This window comes from Passer montanus, unplaced genomic scaffold, assembly GCF_014805655.1.
Source record: "Passer montanus isolate IOZ18808 unplaced genomic scaffold, ASM1480565v1 scaffold9, whole genome shotgun sequence".
Classification (NCBI taxonomy): domain Eukaryota; kingdom Metazoa; phylum Chordata; class Aves; order Passeriformes; family Passeridae; genus Passer; species Passer montanus.
Window position 1 is genome coordinate 4,945,158 of NW_024374367.1, and position 25,623 is coordinate 4,970,780.

At 38.6% G+C, this 25,623-nt stretch overlaps 1 protein-coding gene across 1 annotated transcript in view; it reads right to left on the minus strand.

Annotated features, from left to right (window-relative positions):
• IL17RD (interleukin 17 receptor D) overlaps window positions 1-25,623 on the minus strand; it is a 43,301-nt gene that overhangs the window by 12,514 nt on the left and 5,164 nt on the right. Inside the window, exons 2-8 of the mRNA XM_039695550.1 lie at window positions 7,955-8,012; window positions 4,650-4,775; window positions 2,711-2,829; window positions 1,929-2,049; window positions 847-891; window positions 601-752; window positions 153-218 (exon numbers count right to left, since the gene is read on the minus strand). Of these exons, the coding sequence (XP_039551484.1) occupies window positions 153-218; window positions 601-752; window positions 847-891; window positions 1,929-2,049; window positions 2,711-2,829; window positions 4,650-4,775; window positions 7,955-8,012 (687 nt within the window). The remainder of the gene's footprint in view (window positions 1-152; window positions 219-600; window positions 753-846; window positions 892-1,928; window positions 2,050-2,710; window positions 2,830-4,649; window positions 4,776-7,954; window positions 8,013-25,623) is intronic.

Sequence of the window (25,623 nt, forward strand, 5' to 3'; positions counted from 1 at the left end):
TCATTCTAGAAAACTTACTTGCCCAAGTTACTTCAGTAGGGATACTTGGAGTTCAATTCTACCAGCGTGATTTGAAATATTTTGATTTTACTCCATTTTCCCATTAACATGTTCACTTAGGTGTTGTACAGAAGACTGTTTAGCAATGTTACCTCAATGATATAATCCCCTGGAGACACGTTCTGAAGAACACAACTTGTAGTGTCCGTGTTCTGCTCCTACATAAAGAAAGAATATTTGCAAGCAATTCACATGCTTTGAAAACCTAATAAAGAATTCACATTGATTTAGAAATAGGCAGTGCACTCTTGTATTAACACACCTTAGGCCAGCAGAACTAAGTCTGTACATTCACTTATGCAATTGTCTGCCTGCAGAGCTGACTTGTGTCATCCAGGTCCAAAGGAGTCCCCAAGCCTGGCTTTGACTGATGAGTGCTATCACAGCACAGTTGCTATTTACATCAATAGCTCCAAATAGTTTTACAATTTTAAAACTGACACTATTGTATATTAAGTTTTTAAAGTTTCTACAAGACCTTAGAACACCTCATGTTAGTAGGTTTTGTGCTTTTAAGAGCTGCAAAACTCAGCCACATACCTGTCTGCAGGTCTTCTGCTTAAACAGCCCTTCATGCTTCAGTTTGTAGTGGAGAAAGTAGTACCTAAACCCAAAGTTGTGAGGTGCATGATCAAAGGACACTTGCATGTTAAAACCTTGCTGGGTAACATTCACATTCCTTGGCTTCCAATCTGTCAGAGGAGATATTAATTAATTGCAAAATGACTCTTCAAGTACAGAAACTTTTTCTAAGATTAATATATAGAAGTATTACATTTTACTTACAAGGTTTGCAGATAAGGTTTTCTGGCTGTAGCAACAATTCACATGCTACAAATATAGAGAAAAAATATTAATTATACAGTATCAAACTGCTATGCTATTTAAGCAGAAAAATACCAAGGGCCAAAGTAGGGACTTCATAATTTTTAATACCTTCACTTCTTTCCCAGACTCTAATATGCCTGGACTAAATGCATTTTGCAAACTCAACTCCTTTGTTATGATTTCAAGTCCCTTCTCATCTTTATATGAGAAACAGAGATCTATTAATTTGAATATCACATTTCTTAGTGAGACAAAAGGGATAACACCAGGCACAGCACATCAGGAGAGGAAGTTAAAGCTAGTCTTAAATATATTTACTCAGAATAAGTAAGTATGCTGAGCACTACTCCAATGGTGCAGCAGTCTGTGTTAACAGGCAGACTTGAAAATACCTTAAGCAAGTTTTATAGGGAAAAAAGCCCTTAGCAGGACAAATATCAACAGTTCACCTCAAAGGGTACTTGCAGTTTCTCACCATACTGTGTGAGCACTGAGGAGCTCATTCAAATTTCTTGTCTCCACCTCCAATGAGAATTGCTAAGTAATTGCAGAAATTCAACTTGATGTGCTGCTATCTAATTTTAGATGTCCTCCTCTACATCTGTCTTTAGATAACTGTTTTTAAATTGTAATGTCAAAGGCAAAAAACAATCTGCCCTTCTTCACAATGTCCAGAGAGAAGCAAACCATCTTCAAGAGTTAACTGAGAACCACAGGAATGATCCTTCTCTAGGCAAACCTGAGATAATCTCAGGCCTATCTGAGACTTTTCTTCGGGTTGCTGCCTAACACTTATGATCACACACCACAGATTTATCTATGGCATGCAAATTCTTTCTGCTTAACACCCAGATCTTCCTTCCACAACAGTGTCAGTAGCTACTTAACCCAGACTCATCCAACTCCCTCACCCACTCCATTCCTCTGCTGCAAAAACCAAAACATTGAGGGGAGGGAGGCCCACTGAAGAGATGACAGGCAATACTACACAAAATGCAATACTACAGTAGATGCAACACCATATTATATGCAATACTTACATCTAGTTCGGAAGAAAAATGGGTGATAATTACTTTCATTTTTAATGGAAGGAAAAGGAACAATCTTTACAAAGTAATCTGTTTCAAACTTCAAGTTTACAAAGGGCTGGGATTCCATTCCCTACAAAAAAGACGAGATTGGAACATAGTTTAAAATCAACAATCATAGCTGAAAGTATTTTTCAAAACAATCCCACAATTTTGCAATCAAAGGCTGAAATTAATATATTAAGAATCCTTTCTCTACCCCTGTATTCCAAACTGACATGAGCAATCTCAATTCATAGCTGGATGTAGACTATTACAGATATGCATTTGTACTCTAGTCACCAAAATGACAGTTTCCAGCTTCAGGAAAGTTTCTATCAAAAGGAACAAGATCTGTCTGTAAAGCAACAACTATCATTAATTTCACCAATAATACTTTTGGGAACCAACAACTCTTTTACAAGGGCATGGAGCAATAGGACAAGAGGGAATGGCTTCAATCTGAAAGAGGGAAGGGTTCATTAGATATTGGGAAGAAGTTCTTCAGTGTGGAGGAAGTGAGGCCCTGGCACAGGCTGTCCAGAGAAGCTGTGAATGCTCCATCCCTCCAAGTGTTCCAGGCCAGGCTGGATGGGGTTTGGAGCAACCTGGGACAGTGGGAGCTGTCCCTGCCCATGGCAGGGGGTTGGAACTGGATGATCTTTAATGACCCAAACCATTTTAGGATGATAAACACCTTCAAGACTACTCACAGTCAAACAACACTGAAACTTTTCTTGAAACAAAGCACTTACTGTTCGTTTAAAACTGGGGCTGAGCTGCTTTGGATCTTTTAAAACCATCTGCTGGCATTGTCTTCCCTCTGATTTTAACTCCTCAAGTATTACTCGAAATCCCTTCAAGTATTCAATCCCTACAAACAGCAGGGCATTTAAACAGGAGATTAATATTTCAAAATGCATAGTGTCGTATTTTATGTAATTTGAATATATTTCATTTGTCTTTAAGAATAAAACTTATCAGTAATATGAAATGTTTGTATTTCATAGCTGCTGCTGTATGTCAGTTCTGCATATTCCATCTTGCCTATCTAGAATTCAGTCTTTGGCAAAGACTACAATCACTGCACAGTTGTGTAGTGCTTGGAACAGAGGGGCCCATGTCTCATCAGGGGCTTCCAAATTACCACTGCAATGTAAGGTACCAGTACCTTCTTCACCTTCAGAAATACTTCATAGTAACTTCACATTTCCATTTTAACAAGCAACTATAACATTTTGCTAGCAAATTATAGAAATAGTCCTTTATAAATTTTACTATCATCTCTGAGACTACCAGATTAAAATAATAACAATTGTTACAACTTATTTAGCTCTAGTACAGTAAGGGCTAACAGAAAACTTTACTTAAATGGAATGGAATTTATTCCAGTGCATGTATACTTCCAGTTATTCATAACTGCTGCCAGAACTACACCCATTTTGTTCAAGTTACTCTACTGCAACTTAGCACAGTGTCTTTACAATGTTCTCATCACAGAATTACTTCATGATATGACTAAACTGAGTCACAGTGATGTGAATATCCCAGGAAAATGCCAATGTTACCCTGTGACAGTTGTGTGGCTCAGGTATCAAAGGCACTGCACAGCTCTTTAACTCTCCCTACTCCATCTAACTGCATCTCTTCAACAGCATTACACATATTGATCAATGGCACAGACACAGCTTTTGTAAGCTAAATGCTACATAAATCAAAATGGACTAATTTCAATTTATGCTATGCTTGTCAACCCAAAAACTAAAATTCCAAATGTATCATTTTCCACCACCTCCTCTGGTTCACTGAGTTTTCATTGCTTTGTGTATTTTGATTAATGTTTTATAATTTTGTAAACGATAAAGCGTTGCCAAACATGTTCTTAGCATTCAGGGAACAAAAGCACTATTTTTCCTTACACAAAGACCCTGAAAGTGCCCAGTTCCCACATTACCCAAGATTCCTGAACAGCAGTTCTATCCTCAAGCTGTCCAAAGGATTTACCTCTGGTGATCACAAGGAAGAGCACTGGGCTTTGTTTCCCATGGATGTTTGATTCATCCAGTCTGCAGCTGAGGATTACCAAATGCACAGTTCTGCAGAATTCAGTGGAATTTTCACATATTCTTTTAAAGACCAGAAATAAGTTTCTCAGTGAAAAAGGATTTCTGCACATCCTCAATTTTGGACACTACAGTTCTAGTGGACAACAAGGTACTTCCAGTGACACTGGAGCAATTGGGGAATACTCTTAATCACCAGGCCTGGCCAGGAAACACATTAAAGTCTGTACAGCTGTGATTAGGTAATGTTTTCCACCTGTAAGACAATCTGCATCTTAAAGAACCTTTAAGTGGATCAGGAACTAAACTCAATCACTGCCACTGAAATGCACCAAAGCCTTAGGGCAGAAAATGAAACCAGGGACAGTTGCACAGTTCTGAAGAGCAGGAATTCACTAAACTGGGACAGTAAAAAGCAGTGCATGACTGCAGAGAACATCCTTGTTTTAAGGGTGTTTTTGAAGCAAGCCAGAAAAAATAGGAACTTTGCAAAGGTGTTAAGAATTCCTTTCTCTGTAGGCAGTTTGCATCATGGATTCCAAGCATAAATTAATTATTTTACTTAATACCTATGAGCATGAAGTTATTACCAAACCCGTGATCAATGAGTCCATTTCCCTCTAGAACTTACCAATGGCATTTGCTGTCCAAAGGATCATCACAGCCACCTGTTCCTGGCATGCAAACTGACTGATAGTGATGTTCTGCACATCTCCAATCACGTGTCTTCCCACTGAACTCAGGTAAGGAGTGCAGTCTGAAAATATGGACAAATAAACACTGTAAGAAAAACATTCTAGCTGACATAGATTCCCTAACATGTCTTCAAGACTGAGCAAAGTAAAAGTACCAGTGAAGTATTTTCTATAGGACTACACAGCAAATGTAGATGAAGATTTTGTCTCAAGACCCAAAAGCCCACAAAAGTTCACAAATCATTGAGCACAACCCTTTCACTGGTTGCCAACCCACAGTTCACAGCACTCCCAAGGATGTTACCAGTTTATATCACCAGTGTAACCTGTCTCCCATGATGTGTACTGGGACTCCCAAAAGAGAACAACTTCTCCTTGTGGCTGTTCAAAACAATATAAAGGCTGGCATTCATTTTGTTCATGTACAGCGCTCAAAGCAAGAGAATGCTGGCCAATATGAGAACAATAAACCATGTGAAGCTTGAGAACTGCTCAAGAAGTGCTTTTAACCATGATACTGCTTGATCCTGACCACAAAGAACCTGCTGCTTAAATCCATCTCCTCTCTGCCTTCCATCCTGCAGCCACATCCCTACAGACTACTTAACTGGCACTGGCCCCACTCAGGACTGCTTTTGTCTTGCTGTCCTCACAAAATACAGTGTACGACCCAAAATTACAGTGCCACAGCTTTAGCTTTAATCAAGAAAACAAAATATAAACAAAAGATTCCTGAGTTTGTTGTTGAACTTGTTCTTTTTAAAAGAAGAAAACAACCCCAAATTTTGTTGCTTTTAAAGCTTTACAATATTTAGGCTCATATTTTGTGGCAGGAAGAGAAGTAGCAAGCAGGGAATTCACCAGTTCTGGAGCACAATATACATGAAGATGGGTGTGCATAAACAAACATTCTGTTTCTGAACTAGTGAAACTAACAAAATCCAGAAGAAACTGATCAGTAGATTGTATATTACTGACTGATGATTAATTTTTAAAAAACCGAGATAATTTATATGCTATATATTCATCTACAGGGAGCTTGTAGAAAAGAAACATGAAAAATCAAGTGCTATGATACGCCAGTACAGGAAATTTGAATTTAATTCAGAGGTGTGATCTTAAAGGCAAGGAAAGAAAAAATATTAGCTGTAAAGGAGATTTAGAAACTGGCTTTTTACTGTGAATGACCATGGCAAGGGATCTTTTCTCTAACTTTCACAGACATAAGAATAGAACACTCTACAACACTGCCCTTTACCAAAGCTGGGTGCTTGGTGCTGGCTGCACTGTTTGTAGAGCTCAGTTGCTATGAGTGAACTCAGTGACAGCATGAACTTCCTCTGAGCAGGATAGAGGATCTCTTTCAATGGAAAGTTTGAAGTAACTGGTTTTTGCTAGGTCTGGATCTAATTAATAGCAAGCCCAAGTTTTTGGATCCTGGTTACCAGAATTTTATAGTCAAATGACAATTTGCCAAAATGGAATATAGCACAAATGCCTGAAGTTTTACTGCAAGTTACTGATTCACAGTTATAAAGAACAACAGTTTTAGGAAGAAAACAGCATGGAAAAATCACACTTTTTAGGAAACCACTTAATTTACTTGAATACAAGTGCATACTAAAAATACAGACATTTCTTTTTCACCCCAATAAATAATCTAACTAAGTAATTTAGCATCATAAAACACAGTTTCTTATTTTGCTCAGCAGCAAAATAAGACCCTTTAAACCACAGCCAACAAGCCAAGTTTTCTTTTGTGCTGGCTTATTAAAGGTAAATACATATTTCCATACCATGTGAGCTCTTTAGTCTTCATATCTGCAAACTCTTTTCCTAGTCCTGCAGAACTCAAATAACTCCTTTGTCCAGGAAGCACACAGTGCCAGCAGAATTGTGAATTAATACTTCTCATTGGTTAAACACAGTTTCTAGTGCCAGAATTAATGGAAAAAACATGACACATACTGGGATTTAAACAGACTCATTGTGTTAACCAAATGTGGGGATTCCTGTTCCAACTGGTACCATTTCCTAGTTTGTGCTATCTAGATTGAAAAAAACCCAAACATACTTCTGTAGTGACCACCTACATCTTGTACAATCTGACACACTTAAATTTTGCTCATTTTAAGTATTAAGATCAAATTAAATTTTAAAAAAATCACAGTAAAGGGTTGCAAACTCAGGAATTAACATAAAAATAGAGGAGCAAAAGGATGATCAGAATGAAACAAATCACTATTGTTAGGTTTCCTGATACATGCTCTCAATGACGAAACTTTACCTACATTCCACATCTGAGGTAATTTCTTTGGGTAGGCAGAAAAAAAACCCTATGACTTGCACTGGCATTAAAACAAACACTGTTTTAATGTAAATTAAGACCTTGTCTTGACTGTACATTGAGTTTATACATGATGGCCACTAGCTGCCCACATAAGGATCAATTCTTAATGTAGTTAGCAGTCCTGCTTTGACAACTAGACAGCAAAGATGATAAAACATCTAAAATACCCCCCAACAATAAGATACAGCCATTTAGCAGATGTTTGAAGAGGTCTGAAGTGTTACTGCTGAACCTGTTTATCACTGTTACCATGCCAGAAATTACTTTATTCTCAGTTCAGCTGCAAACCCCACCACAGCTGCTGCAGCTCTAAAGCACCTGTCTGCACTGCAAATGTAGAGAGCAGTCCTGCACTGGCCCTTGAACACTGCAGCTACTGAAAGGTTCCCACTGATTCAACTAAATGACAAGAAGCTATTCAATATTCATATTAATCCTTGCAAAGACAATTTTTAAAATACATTACCTGTCTACAAATACAAAGGAACATATTTTCTACCTCAAGACACACATTATGCCATTCTCACCCAAAATTACACATCAGAGAAAAGCTGCATAAAGCTCAAAATAATCCTTTCCTATGTCCTTGTGTGTACTGAACCTTTCACTAACTAAAATAATTTTCTATAATGCTCCAGTCAAATACCAGACAAATTATGTAAAAGAGAAACTTCTACAGATTTTTAGATAGTTTCATTATCAGTGAGACACAGGAGAACATCTACCAGACCCAGCAGACACAAATTTTCTAGATTTTAAAATTATGTCAGTATTTTGACATTATTTTGCTTATGCCATTCTTAGAGCCATTTTAAGAGACACGTCGCTATATATTGACAACTGTGATGGAGTCCTTGATTTCTGTGAACATAGTGCAGATTTTCAACTTACTGTCATATTTAAAGGTGATGTTGAGTAGTCCATTGTTCTTCGTGACTGATGACAGCCCCTGTAGAGGAAAAACAAAGATATGGAAAGTCTGAATTTTGTATTTGCATGGAGACCTGAAATTGTGGCTGAAGCAGTATGATCTGCCCAGTAGATGGGAATCATAGAAGCTTATTTTTGGGAGAAAATGATGTGATATTCTCAACTTCCACCATCTAGGTGAATTGTGTATGTACAAAAACCATACCTTTAATCAAAGTTTAATGACAAACCAAACTGGGGGTTTAATGGGAAACAGGGAGGAGAGGAGAGAGGCCAAAGAGCTGTTTTCCACTCACAGCCATGAAAAAGAGCATCAGAACTTCCAAGAGAATGACACTGCAGAAACTCATCATGCTACCTCAGACACTCTTTTATCAAATTCTGTCAAAGCCAATACTGCAAACTGAAGACCAACCAGAGAACTGCTCTGCCAGGGAGAAACCCAGGTTGATGAGTCTGCTGTCTCTTCTCTACTTAGAGAAAAGAACTTTGGCCCTCAGATATGAAATACCTTCCCCCTCAGAAAGCACTGAAATTGTTTTGAAACACAAAATGTAGCATCACCCTCACAAGACACCAAACTGAAAACTGGAATACTGATTCTTATGATACAATATCATTCCCTGAAAGGCAAAATACATAATATTTACCATTAGCTTAAAAAAAATACCACCTATTTATATAGAATTGTATCTGGGTTCAGTGCTACAATGCAAAGAGCAAAACTCATCAGCAGAAAAGGCCAGCAGCAGGAATTAGAAGTTGTCAGGATCATGTCTGAGCACTCCCTGTGTCTCTCCACAGTCAGACCCAGGCATGTACAAAGGACAACAAGGTAGGAGTTGTCAAGTTTAAAAAAACCCTTAAAACAGCTCCTAAAGGATGAAAGCAATTCAAACTTTGATAGTACTGTTACAAGTTAAATTTGTAATCTCCCTTTCTTCTTAGGTAGCTTTTAATTGTTTAAGTTTGATTTAGTTTGGCACTGAACCAGCTGTTATACAAAAAAGCTTCCTGAAACAGGAAGGAGTCTTTCTTTTCAGTTGTAACTTTTCTATTAATACCTGTTCTAGTCTGACTCATTTTCTGCTTCTCTAATCTTTATTAAATGTCATTTAACTTACAGCAAAACAAAGACATGATTTATTTGATTTAAAAATCACAAAAAAGTAACTACTGACTTTTATATAAAGGGAGATAAACCATCAAATCAATTGTTACTTGTCTTCTTTTTGTCCTAGAGCTGAAGATTTGGGAGACACAAATTTTACTAAACTCCACAGAAAATTATCACATGTATTTTTATTCATTAGATAGGATTTTTATATGCTATATTAAAATAAAGAGGCAACACTTCTCCCTTAATTGCATTGCTGCTGGGATTATGGTGACATAACAAAATATGTAACAGTATAAGCATAAACAAATATACCACAAGCACTGATAATTTAGATGCAGACAGACATAACAGAAGCCAAACTCTGCTGAACTTATGCAGCACATAAGACTCACTAGTGGCAAAAATTTACTCTCAAGTGTAGAAAAGGTACAAAAAGGCTGCAGTAATTAGTGAGAGAATTAGGGTCACCCCAAAGTATTGAATTAAATAATTGTTATTTTAGTTAGAAGTTAAAACATGTAAGCTACTCAGACAATTTCATCGTGCTGAACTGCAGTATTCACCCCTCAAGGACTTACTTTGTGAGTTTAAAAATATATTCTTCCAGGAAGCATTCCCTTGGTTTTGAATTAAAGTAATTGTGCTATTTAGGTGGCTTATAGCTAGGAGAACTTGTTTAGAGCATTTACTTCAAAACTATAAATACTAATGTTATGGCCTCAGGGCTCTGAATTCTTAGCTAATTGTCCCTGCCGTGGGAGGGGGGTTGGAATTAGAGAATCTTGAAAGTTCCTTCCAACCCAAACCATTCTGTGATTCTATCATTAATTAACCAAGAACATTTGTTGAATTTCCATTTGTTTAATTTAATTTATTTTGAACTTTACTAGAAAACAAGTCTCTGTGTCCTGGAGCTTTTCCTACAAAATCGCTGTGGTCTACATACATCTATACATGTGGACTGAGAAGACATACATAGGAAAGAAAACAGCCAAAACATCTTTTCTGAAGAATTCTAGACCATTGATCTTTGAACAGATAATCAAAGTTGAAATGCACACATATTAAATTACAAATAACCTTATTTGTCAAAAAGGTGGGGGAGCAGAGGAGGCATTAGCCACATTAAATCTCACATTATGAGAGCTCAAAGCACAGAACTCCACAGAAAACATGATAAGCTAAAATCCAAATCTTGTATCTATACTGGCCAAGCAAGCCAGGAAGAATTTCCATCACACACCTCAAATCACAGAGATCAATGCTGGATCTGTTCCTCAATCTGTATAAACAGCCTGAGTAATTAAGGTTAAGATCCCCAGATATCCCAAGCCAGCACAGATCTAAGTGAGAGCAATACACATCATCTCCTGAAGAATGAATAGCTCATTTGGGTGTTCAAGGCATGTACAGGCATTTCATTTTATTTAAACATCCATCTTTCAACATGAAAGAGCACAAGTATTAAAAAAAACAAAGACTATTATATGAAGTCTTAACCTCTATTCTTGTTTGTTTATATTTTTCTAATACCCAGCCCTCATTTACAGTAACAGCTCAGTAATGAAATGCACTTATGACAACTCTTTCACCCATTACTAGGCCAGAGAGAAACAAAGTTAGGATTACATATCCAGAAATAAAGCTAAAATGAAATTTGTAACCACAGGAACTAATTGTGCCTCCAAGAGAAGTTAAATTTAACTCATGTCTGCTGCCAGAGGCATAAATTAAATACAGTTGAATGAAATGAAATTAAAACTCTGTTTGATTTTACTGAACTTTTCCCTCCTCTTTTTAACCTAGAACATATAGTGTTTCATATTTGAAAGAAACATCTATTTTTCATATCTGGCAATCCCTGCCAGAGATGGCATTGGTGACAGAAACGGATGGGTGATTTCAGAATAGCTCTATAACTAATCTTTATTACAAACAATATTGAAATATCCTCCAACATTCTTCGTTTGAGCAAACACTCTTTCATTCAAAAAAGCCAATTTATGTGTGTGGCTAGATACTGTCAGGCAGCTACTTGAACATACAGGGAAACAGAGAGGGATGCTAGCACTAATTACAGCAATCTGCTGGAGGAGGTAGGAAATCACAACCCCTCAAGCACAGCCCTGTGCAGCAGACCAAAACAGTAATCATGATTCATCTTTCACATGTTGTTCATCAACACACACATGGTCCTAATTTCACACTCCCATGAGGCAAACTGAAGGGACAATTGTTTTTGAACTTTAGCATCAAGATGAATAATCAATGTTTATCATGCTCATTGCTCAGTAAAATAAGGGCTTTATATTTGACATCTGCTCTTCTTCTTTCAAAGCTTTATTGATGCTTTCAACCAAGTAAAATATTTTCTATTTCTAGAGTCATCAGTAAAATGATGAATTATCTGTATTATTTAGATGTTTGCATTTTGAATTGCTTTCAAGAGAATATAAAAAAATGCATAATCCATGTTGATGTTTGCTATGCAAGTTGTGTGTACTCCACTGACTGCAGAATGAATTCTAAGCCCTGGGTGGATAAGTTTGTATTGTTATTACTTATAAACTTGGTGTGACTGACAACTGCAACCAGGAATTTTGTTCAGATTTACCTCTTTATATATATACATATATATTCCTGCACTGCATGCACAAATTATGGGAATAGCATTTTAAAACACCTCTCAGTGACACTGTAGAAATAAGTTTTAATTTAAGTGAATTGAAGTGAATTAATGCATCAGACTTCTTGGTGTCTATTTAATATTTTAAAGAGGAACCTAGACTCTTCTAAATAGGTTGCTTTTAACTTCTTTTACTAAGTTGGCATAGTTTGTATTTGTTCTTATACAAGCAGCATCATTTACAAGAAGCTCACAGATTTTGGTTGGTTCTCTGTTGGTGGCTATTTAGTGTTCCACTGCTTCATCCAGAGCCACTGCACACAAGTTCAGCTGCAGAGGAGCTGAATGTGTCTCCAGAGCACCTGAGACACCAAAGGCAAAGCACTGCTTTTACTTCACTGTAAATAATACATTGGCTGGGAGAGAAAACCATCACTTGTGAGCATGATGGAACATCTTAGAATAATAGAAGCATTTAGGCTGGAAAATACTTTTAGATCACTGAGCCCAACCACCAGTGATGGTTTTATGGTTGACTTCCTACATTTTGTAACTACATTTTGTCTGAACAATCCTTCTGCCATTTTGACTAGATATGGTTTTCTCAATGTCCTCCTATCAAGAAAAAATATTGAATTGAACAGCTGCTGGCTTAAATCCCACCAGGGGAGGAGTGGTCCTGAAAGGTATTCATGGATACTCATTTCATGGGGTCTTTGGGAATTTTTGAGGTGCAGTATGCTGGCTGAAGAGCACGAGCCACAGCATATCCCATCTGAACAAAAGAAAACAGAAAACCTACCAAACCAAACCAGTAAAAACGCCTTTCCATTATGCCCATTCATGCCTGGCTTGGTTTCTATCTTCAGAAGGCAGTGGAAGGTTGTCTTACACTGCTCTGTCTGACAGAGCAGTGAGAAACCTTTGCAAGGAGAAACACAAGAAGTATTTACAGCACAGCTCTTCAGATGCAGCACGGCTCCGTGCAGCTGTTCACTGAGATGATGTGAGCTGGTTTCTTTAAGGAACAGGCAGCTATCAGGGCACAACAACAAAGGAAGCAAGTTTAATCTATACTGCTCACCACCTACCGTGAAAATCTTAAATCTCTGAGTCACACTCAGGAATTTAATGCAGCAAAGCATGGCACAGAATGGGCAGTATCAGCTCTGATTTCTCTCATGCAATTGGAAAGTTTGCCTAAGAAGTTTTCTATTGTTTGCACTGACACAGTTTATTTTTTCCAACATTCTTGTGCAAATTATGTTTGGTAAATTAAAGCCTTCTCAAAACAACCAAAAAGCCTCCAGAAGTTAATAAATATTTTCAAATACAGCCCGTTTCCCACAAACAATACTGAAATGTGCTGGTCTCAAGATATTTGGACAAAAGCCAAAAGTCTGTAGCCAAAGCAGTGTTCTCTTAACTGTGGGACCTGACCCCTGGCAGCAGAATTCCAAGAAAAGACGAGGTGTTTGGGAAGGGGGAGAAAAAGCAATGCCAAGACAGGTGCAGGAGAGGTGATGATGAGTGGGAAGGAAAGGGGCTACAAATGGTAAAGCTGCTTTTAGAGGGACCCAAGACAAATTAGTCTGAGAAACACTGACTTGTGCTCTAAACAACAAACAGAATAACGTATCTGAAATAATGGTGAAGACATTAATGAGACCTGTAGTGGATGTTTACTGCTTAAGACACTGCACAGCACACTGTCAAATCAAGCTGACTATTCCACTCATAGAGGGTCTTTCTTCTCCTGTAGGAAATTATCCACAACCTCAGTAAGCCCACAGGGTTCCTCACACTTACTGGAATGATTGCATGAGCACTGAATTTTAGCTTATGCCCAAGCACTTCTAAACTAACCTGTCCATGAAAAAATTAAACAGTCTCTTTTCATTCATTTTATTGGCTGTGCACTTACTGTGCACACAGAGCCATGGGCTGAGGCAGTCTTTGTCGCATAAAGATGTTGAAACACAGAAGACAAACAAGAAAATATTTCAAGAAGTGACTGAAGCATGATAGATCAGTGGATATGTGTTATTTATATTAACATATATATAACATATATAGGTATGTTCATTCATTCCTTTTGCTTACCACATTAAGAAATTATGTAGCTTTCAGAGGACAGGGAACATCAGGGAAAAAAGCAAACAAAAATACTTCAGAGTTACAAATTGTATCTTTCAAGATTTTATGCACATAAAGGTTTGCTGCTTCTCCTAAATAAGTACTTCCAAGTGAGACAGATCCAAAAAGAAAGTCTTTGCCTTTAAGGCTGAACAAACGCAGTGGCACCTGGAAAACAACTAAAGGAGCTTATTTCCAAAATCATAAACGGTTCCCTAACAATTTTTTGCTGCCAAATTCCTACCTTTCAATCTGGAAACTCCTAGCACAAGCTCTTAGTTTGATTTCAATTTCATCCAAAGGAAAAGAAAATCTGTAAAAGTAACTAGCACTGACTTCATAGGTTCAGTTTTAAGCTTCAGCCAGAACACAATTCACAATTATGACTAATTCAGGGTGGGTTTTTCACTCTTCATTTTTCAATATAATGCCAAAGTGCACATACACACACACACACAAAATCACTTGCGGAAACTGTCATCAAATGTGGATTTGTGGATTTATTCATAACTGCTTGACCTATAGAAAATTCTAATCTGAAATTTACTGCATTGTTGGACATTTTCATTGCAAACAACCTCACAGCAAGGAGACTACAAATACTCTATTTGCAGTACAGGGTGAGTTTATCCAATTTGTAACTTCTGAAAATGCTAAAAACAGCTGCTTTCAAGGAAATCTTTAAAGCAGAAGATCACATAAAGGCTGGAATGTGAAAAATTTGACATAGCACATCTATTTCGTTTTGGTGTATTCAGACTGTTTCCTCACAGATATTTCTCCTGTACTATTTGAAAGTCACTGAAATTCTTTGTGAGTTTGCCATCAGAAAATATGAAATGCATGTTCTTAGAAAGTTCACTTTAGTTCTTACTTACATGAATGAAACACACAGGCACAAGTACAGAAAGTATTACATATTCATAAGAGACCATGACTGCAAAGAATATTAATGTACATTGGTTTTGTAGGACCAACATATAAATAAACCAAAGCCTTGGCTCAGGAGGATGTGGTGCCTAGGTAATTTAACAATAACTGCACTGATTAAAGTGCCACAGAACTCATAAAACTTTTTAAGTAGATAGGATTTGGGATTCTTCCATCTTAATCCCTCCCTTTGAAATAACACAATTATTTTGGACATAAAAACCTTTTCTTAGGGATTTAGAAACACACAATTGTTTAGAAACACACACTCATCCATGAGATTTAAAAACTGAATTCATAAGCAGTATGGTTCTAGTCCAGGAATAACCTTACTTGCCAAACCCCCATGTTCTAGCTTTAAAGAATCATTTGCCACTCCACCAATAGTGTTTTTAATACTTCACATGAAACTTGTTTTTACAGGAGATGAAGCAAAAAACCAACTTTCCTTAACGCAACACAAGGATCTCCTCCCAAAGTTCCCATCTTTGTGAGCTACAGAACTCAAAAAGCTTTGGGCAATGAGAAGGACTTGAAATGTGACAGGCACTACTCAGTGGCAATGAACAGGAGCCTTTGGCACTAAGTTCACTGTCAGGGGGGACACAACAAGTGCTACATTTATTCCATACACAGCCATGCTTTACATTTTAGTCATCAGAAGTGAGGGGCAGCTTGCTGCTGTCTCAGAACACACCAGCATGATGACTGCTCCAGACATTTGTGGATGAGCAGAAAAAATAAGCCAGAAAAATGGAGGGGCCACCATGTCAAACACAATGACCAAAACCACTTTTGGGTTAGAAGTAAATGTTCTTGTACATCAACTGTTCCCTTTTCCTACAAATCCTAGGAAGAAATCAAGTACTGCTCCCTTTCTTCTCTGCCCTCAGGTAATGGAGAAGCTGCAGGCAGGCTCAAGCCTCAGCTGTGCTGCCTTTCCCTCAGCTGTGTTATGGAGACAGGCTTGGGTTCTGCTGCTGCTCCACTTTTTTACTCCCACCTCCCAAAATCTCTGCCAAGAGAGATTCTTACTGCTGAATGATGCACTTTTAGGAAATAATTCCTTCTCAAAGCCTCTGTCTAGTCCAGGTCCACAGAGAAGATGGAAATTGCTCCAAGCTTAAGCAGTAATACATTGAACAGAGAGGATTAGAAGGTCCAGTGCTTGCTGCGTGCTGATGTACATGGCTGAACTTCAGAGACACAGGCAGATACATTTGGTGGCTGCAGATTTAAAGCTTTGGCTGCCAGGGAATTTTTACACCCCTGGTTCCCCTCTACAGAGTACAGCCATCATATCTGCAGCCAAAAAAATTCCATTTGGAAGTGTCAGAAACAGACACAAAGCTGCACAAACACTTCTTGCTCACCTGAAGGATACTTGGAAGAAATAGTAGTAAAATATTCCAATTTTCCAACTATACCTGTCTCTGCAGGCAAACTGGAGCTCCCCCACTTACAGACAAACAGGAAAAGCTCCACCAAATAATCAACACCAGGAATTTGAACACAACAAAATAAAACTATCAAAACACAGTTTTCTGAGGAAACATTTGTGAGAATGTTTCTGAGAATTGCCAACCTTGAATAAAGTTCACCTTGTGATTCAACCACTCCTTCACACTGAATAGTTTCTGCCATCAGGATTCTTGAGGCTTTTCACAATGTATTCTGACTTTTCTTCATGCTTTTTTTCATTCAAATTTTCCTGTGTGCTCATCTATCTTCAGTTCTTGAATTAAAAAAGCATTAAGTATTGCTAAATTTTACTGTTTGGAAAAAAAATCAGGGCAATATGTGTGTTTTAAATATATCTGTACTGGCAAACTCTTAAGGCATTCTGTGCTATCAAGTCCCTTGCAGTTTTTAACTACTAAAAAAGGGAATTTAGACACAATATTTGAAAGAGAGCTTTAAGGTTTGAAATGGAACTGAAACTCCAGTCTGACTGCATTCAGTTTCCACTGCTGAAAGTCACACCCTTTGGATAACCCACTTCATAATACACTTGATCAAGCTAAACACTTCAGGAGATCCATTTTTTCCTGAGTATTTCATGTTAAGTGCTTTTGGAAGTTGGCCAAAGCAAAGGTTACACATCCTATCTGTATGGTACATGGCCAGTTCATAACTGCCCTTCTCATACTAATTAATACAGTACTTGACATGAAATGTGATATCTGCTAAAGCACTGACACAACCTGTACCACAACCTGCCTGGGCTTTAAATTATTTCACTGGTGCCATTTGCTTAACTACTATTTATCTCTTGCAAGATTTCCATTCTAAATCTTTTTCTAGAACCTTGGAACACTTTTTGTTCTTTTATTATTGATTAAAATTGAATTATCTGACTAAAAAAAAAACAACCAAAAACCTAGAAAACCCAAACAAATAAACAAACAAAAACCCATGGCAAAGAAAATCTGTATCTTGAGAACATTGAATTTTTTAGTCAAATCAAATTTTTTTAAATTAAAAATTTCAATACTCACTAATAAATAATAATAGGAAATCGTACTGTGGGAAAAATTACATGAACATCAAAATCAAATGTTTGAGGTACAAATGCAGGCTTGGCATATGGATCTGTTCTGTCATGGCCTACTCTGACAAGATGCAGGAAAGGTACAAAGTCAATTTAGCCTCAGGAAAAATACCCCTGCTGTGCTGCACTAAAGAAATACCTCTGGCTTCCACACAAGCAGCACCAATAAGATCCAGACCATTCCATACTGTCCTTAAAAGCCAGAGGAACCTGCAAGGAGGGTACCCTAAACTGTCATTTCACCCATCTCACTAAAATTACAAAAACACACAAATTTTTAAAAAATCCTTTTAGAATCCCACATCAAGCAATGAGCTGCTCAAGCAAGCACAGCACACGAGAGGCAGGTTTCAGCTCATGTCCTTGCATGAGGCTCACAGTAAATAACAGGTTCCACAACGAATCCTTTGATCAAACTTTTTTTATCTTCAAAAGGTAGAAGTGCTTTGTTTTTACATACAGACTTAATTAATTAATTTTTAGCCTACACCTCAGATAATAAAACTTTTCCATACTGCCCAAATTAAGTAATAAATCTTCACCCTATTAAGGCTTGTTTCCTATTTTGTGTTCCTGCACAGTTGAAAAAAATTCCACACACCTGAATAACTTACTTGATGTAGGGTTGAGTATTTCAGGATACATTAATACATGATAAAGATGGTTTGTTGGTTTTCATGTTCCCTGGACAAACATGTCCATTTAAAATGTAGTTAATTGAAATGCTTTAAATACTTCAAAACACAGACCACTTAACACAATACGAAATTTCTGCTGTTTCAAGTTTCCATTAATAAAGTTACAGTCCATGGATCTCACACTTTATAATACATTTGAAGAGGAGGCAACCTGAAGAAATGCACTGAGCTGGCAGAACCCAACCAACACACAGGAATTCACACTCTTCAAAACCCAACCAATTACAAACACAAAGCTCTGAGACTTTGAAGCAGTTTGGCCACTGCACAGCAACTCATCAAATTGCTGCTTACTTGGCACACAGAGGTACCTGAGTACACATTTCTACTATTCCTTCTGCCTTGAAAAGGTTAAGGGATCAAGAGTGAAATAAAGAAAATATATGACATTAATAGGTAGTATCTGCCCATAAAATACTATAAAGCAAAAAAACATTTGAAAGAGCCTATACTCTTCTTAAATATTTCTATTACATGGATAAGTAGTATCTACCCATAAAACACTATAAAGCAAAAAAACATATTTGAAAGAGCCTATACTCTTCTTAAATATTTCTATTACATGGATATTCACAGTGATTTTCCTGAAATCAGACACTTTCACTCTAGACCATAGACTGAAGTGATTTGAAATGGAAATATTTCCTGTCCACTCACTGCCAGTTTCTGTTCCCAGAGTGATATAACAGATGACATCCAGTACAATATATTCTTTTATTAACCATAAATTTGAGCCTGCTTTAGGGATTTGAAGTGTTCAGTTTCATGCTGAAAAAATGTAACGTTATCCACAGACCATCAGCATGTGTAACAAAAACAGAGCCACAGGTTATGTGACTTTGATCAAATTATGACAAAATTTCATCTGAATTTTAAAATGCTTGGAAAAGCATTTACACTAATTGTTTGACCTTTTATTTTGAAAGATCCACACACACTATCTGATCTTCTTCTGCAGGAAGTAGTCACTGTCACTTCTAAGAAATGAAGTCTCTTTACAGAATGACAACGAACAAGTTGTCTTCTGGCATTCATCTTATTTAAGAAGCCAGAATGCAACGTAAGTTTTAAGACAGCAGTTAAATACACAGATTAAAAAGTTAAATTGAACCTGTGTTTCTCACAAACTTTCACTTGATTCCTTTCTATCAACATTAAGCTGAACATATACATAGCTAATCCTAAAACACCGAACAGGAAGATATAAAATACAATCACATTATTGTAGTAAACCGAGAAGTAGATCCAAAGATCATCAAGTTTCACTTCCAGTAGAAATTATAGCTTTTAACAGGAGTATTACTTGGATATAATTTTAAGATATATACATGGAAACAAATATTTTTTTTGTTGCAGTGAAACCTAACCACAGGGGGAGGAGAGGGAGGAATCACACCTAGAAATCCAAGTCAGCTTGCCACAGACAAGCACACAGATAAACTACTGGAGTCTGCATACTGGAGCTTCAATGGTCTAATGAAATATAATAAACAATAAATAAAAGATGTAAACCAAATGCAATGTGGTTACACTGAGCAATCATCATCCACAGCTACCAGCATTGCTAGACAATACTGGATGTTATTCTATCACTTATTCGGGACTTTGATTCCTACATTTACTGCCAGAAGGTAATAAAAAGAAACTTCTGTTGTTGTAGCTCATTCTTTGGTGAGCTGAATGTCCCATTTTCAAACCTCTGCATGACATTTCACGGCCAGTGGTCCTTAATGAAAAAGAACCCCAAAAGTGAATGGCATGATTACTGAATTACTCTTACAAATGCAACTATAAGGAGAAACCTAAGCTATCCTAACTTGCATTATTCCTAGCTAATGAATAAAAGATAAAGGTTTTGTTTCCTTTGATGTTCTGAAGAAGCATGGAAAAATAACTTTTCACCTGTTAAGGGTCTGACTGAGTTAGGTGTTTGTTTTTTCTTTTTGTTTCTTACTTTAACACTTTTTGTACTTAAGCTATTCCTCCTGTCAGAAGCTGATTATTAAACACCACCAACATAAGTTGTCCAAAACAGAAAATTAAACAATAAAGCAAAGTTGTAACTATGCAATAAATCATTTTACTGGTTCTTTGAAAAGTATCTTAGCTAAACTTTTTGTAGTCAACAACAGAAAAAGCAAAACCCTAGATATTCTTTCATAACTAAAGCATAATTTGTGAAGCAGTACCAGAAGTCCTCAGATAAAATTTTGACAGAGTAAACAAAATGAGAGCTCCTTACAATAGAGAATAATCCTCAACTGTACTCCCTAACTGCACAAATTTGCTCATAGACACAGTGTTAATAAGAGATGCTGTCTTTAGAGCAAGGTATGAAAAAGAGAGTTAGTAAGACCCACTGGGTCATTCTGTAATTTTAGTGGCAAGCTGACCAAATTCCATTCACAAGCTATAGGCTGGCTGGTGAAGTGCCCCCCTTGGGTTACAAATGAATACACTGCTCTTCATTTCCTGGCAGGAAGGGCTGTATAGCGTTACCGTGAGCTCTCTATTGCACCACGGAGCTGGCTGCATTTCAACAGATGCTGAAGCGATTTCTGAAACATTATCATCTTCTTGCTTGTGAAAAACTCACTGTTAAAAACACTCCTATGAAAAATGTTGAATAATTTATATGCTCATTATACTAACCTCAAACTCTTTTGATGAGATACCTTTAACAGAGTACCTAAATTAACACAGCTTAAGGGTGGGAATGTTAAAAACATCTGAATAGCTACATGGAACACTGGGCCTAATCACAAAAATAGCCTGGGGATTTCCTGACTCCCCTGTCCAGTTCCTCTGCCTCCATGCTGTAGTTCACCAATTCTGAACATATACTTAACATAAATTCATGGGGACCTCATTTTATCCATGTCATTCAAATTACTCCAGTTGTGAAAAGGGGGAAAAACAAACAAAACAAAAAAAGCAGGGATACTTTAAATTCAAGTTGCTTTAAAAATGTGATTTACATTGCAGCTCACAAATAGGTACATTAAAGCAGGTGGGGAGGGAAAGGCAAACACCAACACCAAAGTGGGAGGAAAAGATGGGAGTGAGAATTTCACTAAGCAGCTTCACTGCTGAGTCAATATAAAACATATCTACACCCCTGAGCCACAAAAGAGATAAACTCCATTGAAAGTTAACAGGAGTTAGGGCACTCCATTCTTTTCCAGAATCCCACTCCAAGCTTTTAAGGGTCTGCTCTCACTTATAGGCTGAAGCTTAAATCACCCATTTACACCCTGCGTCTCTCAAACTCCAAGGCACAAGCACAAGCTTGAAAACTTTGACAAAAAGGTTTGTGATTCAGCAACATCCCCTTTCCACACTGTATTTAAAGTTCATCCAGACAGAGCACCCTTTATGCTAGGCAAAAATTGCATAATTTGCCAGTTTCAACTTCATCCTCATTTTGTTACCACTGCCTACAAGTGGGGGCAAGCCCAGACAGGAAGATAAAACTGATTCCCATAGAAGCTGGAGGAATAGGAAGCAGGCAGGCTTTACAAGGGCTGTGAGACAAGACACAGACTGGCACCTTAATAGCTCAGACAGAGGAAAAGAATGGAATTCTTCACTGGATGGGCAGCTGTAACCAAAGTTACTCTGGTACCTTTGAGGGGGAAAAAACCCACAGAATCATTAAGGGTGGAATCAAGGAAGTTTTTTCCTGTGGAATAAACAAAGACACAACTTCACAGCGCACTCCCCACTTCACAAGAACACACTACATGGGCTGCTCCAGGATACCCCAAAGCAACAGTGAGACTGACAGCAATTATCAACAAAGCCTAAGCAGCAGCCCCTGCCCAGCTGTGGGCCAGCTGTGCCCCCAGTCCTGCTCCTGCTGTTCAGCTCCCTGGCTGCACTTCAGGGTGGCTCTGCAGCACTGCCCCTGCTGAGGACAGCACCCAACCCCTCCCCATGTGATGTGCACTGTGAACTCGTGACCTCTGCCACCAGGCAGTGGCATCCCCAGGGCCACCAGGCAGTGGCATCCCCAGGGCCACCAGGCAGTGGCATCCCCAGGGCCACCAGGCAGCAGCCACAGGAGAGGCTTGCACCACCCAGCAGCTCCGTGCCAGGCAGCCCCACAGCCACTTGCAGTATGAAGGAAAACCCCATCAAAGCAAAAGTCAAAGTTGCCACTGATTTTAATAGGTAGGGGTTTAGCTCTTTAAGCAAAACAGCCAAATAAAACCAGAAGGAAATCCCTCAGTTTTCCATGTTTGAAAGGAAAACAGACTGGGGTGTTGTTTCTACAAGCAGAGGACAGAGGCCTGCTTGGAGTTTGCTTAAACCACTGTCTAATATAAAAAGATCATGTGACTGTTGTAAGTTTCTAAATTGTGGGTTTTTTGATGCTTTCTGGCTCCAGACCAGTCACACCTGGAATTACATATGTTTAACTGATAACTTATGCAGCTGATAACTTTTAATTTTAACAATTTAGAAGATTAACTGTTTGGATCTAAACATTCTCATATTATGCTTTCTATGAGCTACACTTATTTCACATATAACTTTAACCTGCCTTATTTGGAAAAAAAAATCTCTTTTAGCCTGCAAAATTAAGGTTTTACAAAGGGGACTTTCACAAATCAGATTACTCTTCAGTATTTTATATACAAACAGCTGAAACTTCAGCATAGATAAGCAAACACAGAACAAATTATCTTTCATAAATACCAGAATTCAGCCTAGCAGACTCCTCATCTTGGAATTCCATAACTTTTAAAGAAAATGTTAGAAAACATATGGAAATATTATGCTATAATTACAAAACTCAGGAAAATAAATTTTCTAAAGGTAGGGTGAACTTTAAGCATCAGTATGAGTTTGGGATTTAGTTTGGAGAACTAAAATCCTCTATTTGAAAATACAAAGCAAAGTTAATTAGAAAACACAGTTTGAGCAAGGAGGGCTCTTGCAAAGAGTTCTTAGAAAGGATCACCTTGAATGTGTTTGATGCTGAGGCGACACCATAACTTTTCTTCACACAAAAGCAGTCATCTACAGAGCACAACCAGATGTTAAGTTTTCTTTTCTTAGTTTCTGTAAACCTCTGTGACCTCTCTCAAATTAAAAAAGGGAATAGCATTTTTAAAGCCACAGGAGCTATAATTAGTGAAGCATTCTAAGGATTTTCATTAATTCATAGCCAGCCAACCAGGAATTTTCCCACAGCCGTATACAAAAAAAAAGTCAGGGAAGTCATTGATTGCTTGGTTGGATTTGAATGTAGTCAGAAGTAAGATCAGAAATACCTAGTCACTCCCACTGATACAAGAGTGAAGAACATAGGCAAGGTCAGAAATTAAAATCCAAGTCTGCCCACCAACCATGAGGAAAATCCAGCAGGGCCATATAGCAGGGGGTATAGGAATGGTTATTACACACAGTTTTGTGAGATAAAGGATCACACGGCCAGATCATTACAAATCCATCACTTGGAAGCCCAAAGCCCAGGAGGTGCAGCTCCAAGCAGATCTGGGGGCCCTCACGTCCTTCAAGCAGCCTCGGAGCTGACCGAGGCCGTGCAGTTGTTGTAGCGCTCACGGCCCTCACACACAGCCATGGAGCCCTTTGAACTCCACACGCTCCCAACAGCCCCTCATGGTTCCCGTGAGCCCAGAGCAGCACAGAGCCCGAACCTCCCGCGGGAGACGCTCCCAACGCAAAGGCTGGAGGAAGCAGAAGGGCAGACTGCAGAGCAGTGCCCTCCGAGAGCCCGCAGGGCAGCTCCGCCATGGAGGAGGGCCGGGCCAGCAGGGAGGGACAGGGCCGCGGGCAGGAGGGACAGACAGGGCCCCGGGCAGGAGGGACAGACAGATCCAAGGACAGGATGGAGGGACAGACTCCCGGGCAGGAGGAAGGGACAGACCGGCGGACAGGGGCAGGAGAGACAGACCCCCGGGCAGAGGCAGGAGGAAGGGACAATCCTGTGGGCAGGAGGAAGGGAGAGACCCGCGGACAGGAGGCACAGACCCGCGGACAGGGGCAGCAAGGAGGGACAGACCCACGGACAGGCGGGACGAGGAGGCACAGACCCGCGGACGGGGGCAGCAAGGAGGGACAGACCCACGGACAGGAGGGACAGACCCGCGGACAGGGGCAGCAAGGAGGGACAGACCCGCGGACAGGCGGGACAGACGCACGGACAGGCGGGACAGACGCACGGACAGGCGGGACAGACCGCCGCTGTATCGCTCATCCCGCGCTGCCGCCCGAGGCCGCATCAGCTCCGCAGGCACGGCCAGGGCTGGCACAGCACCAGGAGGAACAGATTTGACTCGGATCGGCCACAGACACAGCTCTGGCTCTCCCGAATCAGAACGCACGTCTCAGAGTTTATGCTTTCAGCTGTGATAGCTGATGTAGCATGGAGTCTCCTAGGATGAAGCTACCTCTCACATTTATTTGGGCTCATTGGAATTTGTCTGATGCACCCCAAAAGCAGATTTACTGTCTTGCTGAATAACAGCCCAAGGAGGAAAAATAAAAATAGAATGTCTGGAACAATTCTTCATAGCCAATAGTGACATAATATTGTAATAGCCTTCAAGTGAGAGAATTTCAGAGAATACAATAGCTCCTGGAACATGTGCTGATGCCTGATAAAACTCTAATCCAAGCTTTAATTATTTTTAATAACCAAATCAAACTTTGGGAGAACAAATCCCAACATGCACATCTGACTTTCCTCACACTCCTGGAATCTCCCATGCAGAGATGAGAGGTGACAGGAGAACAATGTACCTTTAAAATCCATAAATGGTGTCTTGGACATGACACTCAAAGTACAATTTACTAAGAAAAACAAGTTGGGGCATGTTAAAACACACATTTATACCCTGGTTTGGCTGGCAGAATTTTGGCTAACCAGAGCGACAATACCTGTGTTTCTGTTGTATGAATATTGCAATGAACCTATCCATTACTGGCATATGCCTGTATTCACTACTGTACTAAGTATATATCTGGTCAAAGTTTTTATGATAAAATCCCATAGAAATAGTGGGTGTCAGGATGTGCCACTCCTTTTGAGGAGAGCTGGGGAGGACAGTGAAACAATTATTAAGTACTATATGCATGAGAGGATAAAATCCTTTTTCAAGTCTGCACTTAAATTCTGACCCTTAAATAAAGTCTCACATTACCATAACCTAAATCCTAAAGTACTTCAGATGTACTAACCTAACATCATTTTAGGTTACTGTAACTTAAACTTCCATTCAATCCTTTTTTATAATTCATATAGAGATAAGGATATAAAAATAAGCATTCATGTATCTCATACTACTTTTATGTGGTTTTTCCTTGGTGTGATGTATTAATGCATAATATTCATTTTTAAATATAAAAAAAAAGGTAAAAACTGCTATAGGAACATCAGCACTAACCTAAACTTTCAGAAAAATTGTATTTCAGATCCACCTCATTATACTGGTAGCAATAAATAAAAAATCAAAGCAATATATTTAAAAAAAATTACTTTTAAAAACTAAAAATGTCATTCAAACTTAACAGCTCTGCAGGAATACTTCACACTCCTCT